The sequence below is a fragment of the Bombyx mori genome, chromosome 22 (genome assembly GCF_030269925.1).
Source record: "Bombyx mori chromosome 22, ASM3026992v2".
Lineage (NCBI taxonomy): Eukaryota > Metazoa > Arthropoda > Insecta > Lepidoptera > Bombycidae > Bombyx > Bombyx mori.
The window spans coordinates 13,848,070-13,858,798 of NC_085128.1; the positions used below are offsets into that span (position 1 = coordinate 13,848,070).

A 10,729-nucleotide genomic window follows, 5' to 3' on the forward strand; every position below is an offset into this window, starting at 1 on the left:
CTCATTTCGACCCACGTTTGTTTAGGTAAATCGAAAGAGCAATGGAGGTGACATTTCCAGATTGGCATCCATTACCACTTTCCCACAGCATTTAACGGCGCGAAATGAAATGTCAAGTTGGTAGATTACTTTCAATAATAATTTTCTTATACCTTGGGAGATAACCTTAGATGCCTTATTTTATCATGGTAAAATGGCATGAAGTGGCGATTAAAAAAATTGTTTTTTTTTCTTCATGTTATGAAAATTATTTAAAAAGTTAAACAACTGACTTTCTTCTTAATTTATAATATTTTGATTCCAATACAATTATAAAAGCGTTTTTTTTTTCAAAAATATTACTGATAAAATACCATACCATATTGTTAGTCGTGCCATTTTCAGAAAATTGTCACCTTTGAACTTGATATTGATAACAAATCACCTTATACTAGTATAGAGCATAAATATCAGGTGTCAATACAACTGAACGAAGGAATTGGATGTCAAAGATCAAAGGATGTTATTACGTTTGAAAGCACAGAAAATAAAAAGAAGGGTCGGAAGCCGTTGTGGTTTTTTCTTTTCAGAATTGATTAGCTACGGCTTTTTATAATGCAATTTTTCGATAAGAAGAATGTAATAAGATTAGTAATAGCTTTCTTAAATTATATTGTAAGTAAAAAATGATAATTATATTTGATAAAAATAACGAAGTTGTTTGCGAAATCTAACTACTACTAATTTTGGAGGCGAACTGAAACCAGATCAAGCAAATAAATTTTACTTAATATTCTATTGATTAATTTGAGTCCAAATTGATAATATGTTAGCTAAGTTTAAATTTATCAAGACAACCAAAGAGATATTTAATACTTGAACGGTTTAAGGTGTTTCGGAATCCAGCCGAGGAACTTTCTTAGAAAATGTAGTTCATAAAATTGAATAAATGAGATCCTAAAAATGAGATCAATTTATTTTACGAAAATAAAACGGATGTAGTTTAATTTGATATGTACTCACTTGTACATGAACATGTATGTCTCCACTCCGGTCGGTGCTGACCACATATTTCTGTAACAAACAAAGAAACTTATTAAGATTAATAAAAAATCTGTGACATATAGCATGAAGAAATTCTAAGATATTTCGAGTAAGAACTTCACGTACCCAATTCCCATTATTTATTCCTCATAATTATTAAATTGTTTCTTACTAAATTTGTTATTTTATTTTCATAATTTAAATATCAAATCTCAAAAATATCACTATAATTCTTTAAAGATCTACTACTGACAGTTCACATTTTTTTAAGAAATCAATGCATCCTTCAATCTCATTCGTCTACAATTAGAATATTATATTTGTTGAAAATAATGAACCTTTAAATATTTACATTGCTGGTACTTTTAGATGCGATCTACAAATCTCTGGAATATCTTTCGAGATGGTGGTAAATGTTTGTTTACATTTTTTTATTATTGTTAACAATGAAATCCAAAACGAACAAATTGATCGACAATTCAAAAAACTTAATGAAAAAACATCAAACGGCAAAAAGTAAGATTCATTGTAGCTTAAAATTGGAAAAATAATTTCATATGTAAGTAAACATTATGTGATGCTTTTGAAATTTAAATGGTAATATTAAGAAAATAATTCAAAGGAAATGTAAATTATTGGAATGGTAATATTAAGAAAACAGTTTGAAGGAAATGTAAATTACACCGCTTGGTCGGTAGCAGTAGGAAAGGAGCAGGAATCAACATATTGAAGAAGAAAGAGACGCATACTAAATGATCTCAATATTACCTTTTTTCATACATTAATTTCTGTTTTTGTACAGTATCGACTTATATTATGAAAATGAACAATTAATGCGCATTACGTTGATGAAGTTCGCCGCTATTTTCATTTTCATTTCTAATTCAGCTATTATCATTGGCATTGTGAACAAGTATGTTTAAATTATTGTTCCATCTCCATTTTCATCTCATTATTAAATTGGTTACAATAGCTAAATGGACTACCTAAATGGATAAAAACAAGCTTACTATAATAACACTTCACTATAATAATACTTCATACTACAATATGAGATCATTATATTGCATTTTTTTGTGGAGCAATGTAGACGATGTCGAAACTGAAGTATATTTATACAAAATGCAGCTAAAGAAATACAAAATTTAGTATACCGTCACTTTTTTAAATGGATTGTTAAAAATATAAACGATATCCACAGTGTCTGTCTGTAATTACTCATTTATATAGTGCGAAAATAGTAGGAACAAATATATGCTTGTTGACGATCGCTCGATCCGACTCTCTGATAAATGACTGTCTGTGTTTTATATGCTTGGACTATTTCGACATTCACAAATATATTTTTTATTCATTTAAATGTGATTCCAAATTACGATCACATATTGGAAAAAGTTTTGTACAGCGTTACGATCGCACCGCATAAAATAAAACTTCCACCGTTCCAAAACCTGCTCTTATTGTAATAAAAAAATATCTAACACCTTTTTCTCGCCATAACCATCTTCGTCGTCTTCCTTTTCTCTGTCATTCTCCGTCTGTCATTCTCTTTTCCCTTTTTTTCCTTTTCTCTCATTCACATCTTAACGCTCCGTTCCACACTCTTTTCATTACCTATCCTACATAATATATTTTATAATTTAGTTTAAATAACTTTAATTGACCTTCATTACTTGTCTAACTTTCTCCTCTGGTTCCTCAAAAGAGTTCGCTCTGAAATATACATCTCGACTTGAAACGCACTTTTTTATTTATTCTAGATTAGATTTTAGCACAAAACAATTGAATCACAATCCGGACCAATTAAAACGCAATACAAGTACTCTCAAGGCTATCCGATGCAGTTGGCTGATATACAAACATCGTTATAGTACACAATTGTGTTTACCACCGCGCACCAGAAATAGAACTAAGAAAACGTATGCGCACACATGCGTACGTGTATCGAGCAGCGTATCTGAATACTACAATGTTTTTTTTTCTGCCTATTCTAGTAACCTCGAAGGGTTATTCTACATTCACCGAACTAGTAGGTGAGCTCACGGAGCTCAAACCGGGAGTGTTGCTAACACTGGCCCTAGCAAGAACAGTGCTTCGCAGAATCTACCACCGGATCCGAAACGCGACCCGTTGAGAAGATCCGGAGAGAAACTCGGTGGGCTGTGTCTATGGGTTAATTTCCTCGTCGAACCCTTCGTCGCAAGTGACGGGTTCGGCGAGGACGGCGACCGGTGCTTGAGGGTACCTAAAAGCACCGTTAATGGATCGGGAAGAACCGTGATAACATGTTTAGGGCGACGTCGACTGTTTACCATTCGGTCCACAGAATCGGGTATGATATAATGCATTAGCCAAAGCAATGTTTGACAACAACACAAAAACTAATAAGCTTATATTCGATTAACTGGGTAAATCATAATTTTTTTGTGTATAATAATAATAAAAAAACTAGTTAATTGTGGACGCTCTGCGTTAAGTACCGCTAATTGTACGTAATTCAATAGTTTATCGAAGTGAATCGCGTCATCTGTCATGTGTCTAAGGTACTATGACCTAACCTAAAAGCTATGAACCTTTTCTAATGTTTCAACAACTGTATTTTCAAGGCAATTAGATAAATTATGTGCGATTTAATTGTAATAAACATTCGTTGTATTTTTATATATGAAAATTGACGTTCACACTGGAAGGTATTGCTAGTTCCGGATGGTTGGTAGATGTTAAGCTATCTGCTCGTCTGACAGCAATAAAAAACTATTTTCAAATTTTCAATGTGCCTACGGTTTCGTAAGACCGTGGCTACATTGGCTTTCATAACGTCTACCAGATACCAATATTTTTTGAGTGACTTCGATCCTATCGAACGTTTTATCGAACGGCCTTCGTAATGGAATAATAACATCGATATTTTTATAACATAAATAATATATGGAGACCAAATATTAATGTAAAATAACGTACCAACTAAGACCACTCTATTGAAAGACGCACACATAAGCTGTACTCTCACTAAAACAAACTCATAAGAAAAAAGAACTAACCCAAAACAAGAGTTCACTTTAAAATCGGTCTTATTGAAAACAAAAGAATTCTCTAGAAAATGGAGAGCGTAAATAGGCGCAAACAATTCAGTACATTTTGCAGTGTTATATTAAATTAGAAATCAGTTTTAAAGCAAATAAACATTATGAGACAATACTAGTAAAATAGTGGTGGTGGAGTCCACACAGATATCTACCACCACCCTGCCAATTTCTGCCGCAAAGCAGTAGTGCATTCAGATTTAAAAAAAATTCGGCTTTGAATATATATTTTTAAGGTAGTAAGTAATGCCGTGCAGCAGTTAATGACGGGCGGGTGACTGACAATTTCAAATTGACTTTTTGATTTTAAGTAAAAACGCCTTAAACAGGTCGTCTTAAGATATATTTTCAAGATTCTCGTCTTAAGGTCTCTTTAAGCTAATATTTTCTAAATGTACAGAGGATTTCAATATTACAAATCTAAAGTAGATGCTTTTTTTGTTTTTGTTTTTTGGGGTTTTTTTTTTGTCTGCGACCTATAATTTATATGCTTATAAAGTTAATAAATAGCATGATGTTATTTATATAAAACTAAGACTAAACTAAAGTTTGATTTTTTTTTCTTATTGCTTAGTTGGTTGGACGTGCTCACAGCCCACCTGGTGTTAAGTGGTTACTGGAGCCCATAGAAATCTACAACGTAAATGCGCCACCCACCTTGAGATATAAGTTCTAAGCTCTCAAGTATAGTTACAACGACTACCCCACCCTTCAAACCGAAACGCATTACTGCTTCACGGCGAAATAGGTAGGGTGGTGGTACCTACCCGTACGGACTCACAAGAGGTTCTACCACCAATAAAATGCGGTAATGCAAGTGGTGTATTGTAAGTACAAACAGGAGACTATTTTTCGGTATCATTAGCGTTATCTTCTATCTATCTATCTATCTATCTATCTATCTATATATATATATATATATATATGTCGGCGCAAATATGACTATTTACCTACTGATCATCAACTAATTACTCTGTGATAAGAAATTGATGTTAAACAGTCCCTTTTATTGTAATTTCAATACTTTAAAATCTTGTAAACACGCTCACGTGTTTAATACTTGTAAACACGCTGACGTGTACGAAGTCCTATAAATACGGCCGTGCTATCTAGCGCTTATTCATTCGTGTCCGAGCCGTAGTACAGTACGGATCTCTCTGTAACGTTGTTATGCTTCTCGTGCAATATACGCAGTTCTCGTGAAGTTTTGTTTTGGAAGCCCAAATATGAGTCATCATCGAGAACTTAATGACCGTGACGTCAACGATGCTGACGTCACACTTTTTAAAAACGTTCCTTCAGCGTTTCTCCTCCGTCATCAGAAGTGGGATCACATGCCGCCTCCGCTCAGCAACAACCTGGAGACCATTTAACCATATCGGCGGAAGAAGACTACCCCCCAGCAACAGCCGATGAGCCTATACATCTACTTCACAAATCAGCATGGTCGAGCAACAAAATCAACACTCAAAGATAAGTCTTTATTTTTGATTACTAAAATTCCACCACATAAGTACCACAGTGTACGCCCACTACATAAGTACCACAGTGTACGCCCACTACATAAGTACCACAGTGTACGCCCACTACATAAGTACCACAGTGTACGCCCACTACATAAGTACCACAGTGTACGCCCACTACATAAGTACCACAGTGTACGCCACAACATCACACTACACAACATCCTTATCCGAACACCTTAAATAAATCTACGAGAACCGCCGAGAACTCTACGAGAACCGCCGAGAACTCTACGAGAACCGCCGAGAACTCTACGAGAACCGCCGAGAACTCTACGAGAACCGCCGAGAACTCTACGAGAACCGCCGAGAACTCTACGAGAACCGCCGAGACCTCTACGAGAACCCTACTATACCCTCCGAAAACCCTACGATACCCTCCGAGAACCCTACGATACCCTCCGAGAACCCTACGATACCCTCCGAGAACCCTACGATACCCTCCGAGAACCCTACGATACCCTCCGAGAACCCTACGATACCCTCCGAGAACCCTACGATACCCTCCGAGAACCCTACAATCAAATCGCATTAATAAGTCTCAAACCTACATAGTTACAAGTAACGCAAGTATAACAGATGCGCTACTCAGAGAAACTTTTTATTCCTACAGGTCAATGAGAATCAAAGAAAAACCTACGAGAATCAACGAGGCCGGTGCAGAGCACGCACCGCCTGTCAGTATGGCCGTGTCGGCGCAAATATGACTATTTACCTACTGATCATCAACTAATTACTCTGTGATAAGAAATTGATGTTAAACAGTCCCTTTTATTGTAATTTCAATACTTTAAAATCTTGTAAACACGCTCACGTGTTTAATACTTGTAAACACGCTGACGTGTACGAAGTCCTATAAATACGGCCGTGCTATCTAGCGCTTATTCATTCGTGTCCGAGCCGTAGTACAGTACGGATCTCTCTGTAACGTTGTTATGCTTCTCGTGCAATATACGCAGTTCTCGTGAAGTTTTGTTTTGGAAGCCCAAACATGAGTCATCATCGAGAACTTAAAGACCGTGACGTCAACGATGCTGACGTCATACTTTTTAAAAACGTTCCTTCAGCGTTTCTCCTCCGTCATATATATATAAATGAATTGCCGTTCGTTAGTCTCGCTAAAACTCGAGAACGGCTGGACCGATTTGGCTAATTTTGGTCTTGAATTATTTGTGTAAGTCCAGAAAAGGTTTAAAATGTAGATAAATATGAAAATGCTCGGAATTAAATAAAAATAACAATTTTGTTTTTCCTTTGATGTGTCCCCCGTCGGACGGATTCCTTTTGTTTGTTTTGAGTTTATTTTATACAAAAGTTTAGGTCTTTTATTTATCGATTGAGGCACTACGAAGTCTGCCGGGTCAGCTAGTTAATTTATATAAAACAATGCATTGCGATTCAAACAAACAAAACTAGTCCACGTTGAGTATATTCAATCGCAATTAAACTGTGACTGTTTTTCTGGTTATAATGAACAACACTAAAGTACGAACGCGTTGAAACTTTTATTGGCCTTTAAAACTAGTTTAGTATGTATTGCAGACGTTACAGGAATAGATCGGTGGAAATACTAAACGCTCCAAATATAATATTATGCTGCTAGTAAAATAAATTCAAGTGCAGCTCACATTAATTTCGTAATATGAGTTCTTACACGTTTAGTGTAACTTGTTTGAATATGTATACATTTCTCTAAAGTGTTTTAAAATTTAAAAAGTTTTAAAATTCGAACCGTCCGCGAAGTAGAAAATTAAAATCTCCCTGTATTCGTAGCTGTGTGACTACACCATGGTCAATTCCTAGGGTCATTTTTTTTTGTCAATGTCCATCGAACGAATGTAATGGAGTTAAAACTTGTAATAGGGCGTATCGAGCTGGTGCTACTATTGTCTATTTCTACCACGAAGCAGCTAAGAGTTATCATTTCAAGGTATTCCTCAAGATAATAATCTTACGTATTTTAGAATTTTATTGTTTTAAATTGTTCATTATCTATTACACATTGCTGATAGTTAACTGTACTCGGGAATACTGTTCGATTTTTTATTTATTTAATTATAGATACACTTCAAAAAACATAAAGTTTGTTGGTATACCTATTATGTCGCTTAGAAATCAACAGCCGCGATTGATAATTAAGCAGTGACTTTTATAACATTTGGACAAATGTGTTTTAAATACAGCATGTTCTTAAATATTCACCACATACTCAGCTCATACATAATTAACACACTATAAAAGCATCTATCCAATAACCTTGAATACTGCTTAAAATACGAATGTAGGTATTAATGCAATCTGGATTTCTTTAGATTCAGGAATCTACAAGTTAATTCGAAGAAATTGGAGATTCTAACTGATAATTATGCAAAAAAAAACATAAATTCATCTTTGACCCTTTGACTAGAATTTTCGTGTTCCATCATCACGATTAGTAAGCACGAAAACTATTCGCACTCGCACCATTCGCTCCGATAATATTTACATCGTGTTTAAATGGAAAAATACTAATACATTTCTTCTCTCACATTTCTTCGCCAACGCGTTTTAAGAACACGTTCAATTAAGTTTTCAGCGTTCACATATTATATGATTTATAACTTCGTAGCGTTGCGGTGTACGAAAATAGCTTATTTACAAACATCGCGTACTCGTAGCGGCCGGAGGAGATCGGCGCCGAGTGAGAAGTCCGTTGAAACAATGCAAGAACACTATGAGAAAAACGAAACGAAACATCTCTAGGATTTTCAAACAAAATATTAGTAACCTTGTCCCAGGAATTTTTTGATTACATTTAGTATTCGAATTACAGAATTTTAACATGTCCGTGCATTGAGTTGATGAAATTTTGAGGTCGGTCTTTTTTATTGGTTGTGGCTACTGGAGCCCATAGACATCTACAACGTAAATGCGCCACTCACCTTGAGATATAAGTTCTAAAGTCTCAAGTATAGTTACAACGGCTGCCCCACCCTTCAAACCGAAACGCAATACTGCTTCACGGCAGAAATAGGCAGGGCGGTGGTACCTACCTGTGCGGACTCACAAGAGGTCCTACCACCAGTAAAAATATCAAACGTTTCACTTCAAATAAACGTTCTTTTGTCGGTCGTCATTACAAGTATGCTTAAAGTTTTTGGAATTGATTAGCCTATAATTACGATTTAAAATGCATGTTATATGTGAAACAATTATAAGTTCTGTTCTTGTTCGATTGCCGACATAATTATTGTACAATTAAGGCTTAGACTTCATGTCTCAAGATAAGTAGTGGTATTCAGTCTATGTTGTCTATGGGCTCTAATTACCATTGAACATTAGGAAGGACTTGAGTTTTTTCGCCTTTTATAAAATAGATTGGCAAAGAAAATTCGAATGCATCTAGTTGTGTGGAAGTTTTTGCGAAGTAAACTTTATTTTACCCGGGTAATCTTAAAACCTTAGCTACTCAATTATAACCTCAAACTATAAGTTTATTAGTAACAAAATTAATTTTCCAAAACAACGGCGACTGTCGTTTCCTACGGCCCTAATTGAAGTAAATAATCATATGAATATTGAATTGTGGATGTTAAAAGTGTTCATAGTGTTAACGGAGTACAAAATACTAATTGAATCAATTTACTACACCACTGTCGGTTTGGCTTAATCGGCAGGATTACTGGTACGCCGACGCCGGCCTAATTGTATTAGCGGTCGATATTGTCTAGTTTTAATAAAACTTCCAATAACCGAGGCTATTGACACCGAAGATAAGAAGGCGTGAAGAAGCATAGTGCATTGTGTAATCAACACTTCGAGCTATGTACGACCTTCAGCAATAAAGAGACCGACTTAGAAGAAGAGTCGTCGTGGCCTAACGGATAAGACGTGCAGTGCATTCGTGTTGAGCGATGCACCGGTGTTCGAATCTCAGGCGGCAACCAATTTTTCTAATGAAATACGTACTCAAGAAATGTTCACGATTGATTTCCACGTTGATAGATTAACATCGTGTAATAAAAATGAAACCCGCAAAATTATAATTTGCGTAATTATTGGTGGTGGGACCTCTTGAGAGTCCGCGCGGGTGGGTACCACCTTTCTGCCGTGAAGCAGTAATGCGTTTCGGTTTGAAAGGTGGGGCAGCCGTTGTAACTATACTTGAGACCTTAGAACTTATATCTCAAGGTGGGTAGCGCTTTAAGTTGTGGATGTCTATGGGCTCCAGTAACCACTTAACACCGGGTGGGCTGTGAGCTCGTCCACCCATCTAAGCAATAAAAAAAATGTCTGACTTCACTATTTCATTAGCAAACTAACAATTTAATTTTTTTTAAATTTGGGCACACTGAACTGAATGTCTGTCATGTTTTTTTTTTATTTGATTTTTCAGGTAATAAACAATACAACAGTTTTCTTTGCAATAAACTAAAATATTTTACGAAACAACAACATGTTTCATCACGTTTACGACACGAAAACCACGTGAAATATTAATGACGCACTCAAGTAATTATTTACGGATTGATCCTAAAAAGATCTGAATACCCAAGTGACCCACATTTTCATTCCAACGCACATTCCCGGTCCCTTCTCGCATTATTTGATTTGCACATTGGTACCGAGTCCCTCACAGCTTTTGTCTGCTGTCGTCGACTCAATATAGCGTAAACATTATATATGAAGGATCGATATTTCCAGACTTCATTTTAAATACCTGCTTCGTCTTCATATCGTTTCTTTGTATTTTGGCAGACAGCTGCTTGGCTCTGCTCCTGGCATTGCTCAAGTCCATGGGCGACGGCAACACAGTTAAATTCATTTGGAATAGAAATGTCCTTGTCTATATTAGACGGGAACATTTCTGCTATAGAGAAGCGCTCAAAAACATTGCTCGGATTAAATATACACTACATAGTTTGTGACGAAATAATATTTCATCGATATTCTTAATCATCTTCGGTAGGCAGCGGCTTGGCTCTGCTCCTGGCATTGCTGAAGTCCATGGGCGACGGTAACCACTCATCATCAGGGGCCGTATGCTCGTCTGCCTACAAGGGCAATAAAAAAAAAATCTTCAATTTCTTATCAGTGATTCACGAGTAATAAAATTCAACT

The 10,729-nt window shown here is 35.9% G+C and overlaps 1 protein-coding gene across 12 annotated transcripts in view; it reads right to left on the bottom strand.

Moving 5' to 3' along the window:
• Window positions 1-10,729, bottom strand: part of LOC101742498 (uncharacterized protein ZK1073.1) — a 43,792-nt gene that overhangs the window by 7,761 nt on the left and 25,302 nt on the right. For all 12 annotated transcript variants that reach the window (XM_038018969.2, XM_062675027.1, XM_038018968.2 and 9 more), the window contains one exon: window positions 1,003-1,053. In XM_038018969.2, coding sequence (XP_037874897.1) covers window positions 1,003-1,053 — 51 coding nt within the window. The remainder of the gene's footprint in view (window positions 1-1,002; window positions 1,054-10,729) is intronic.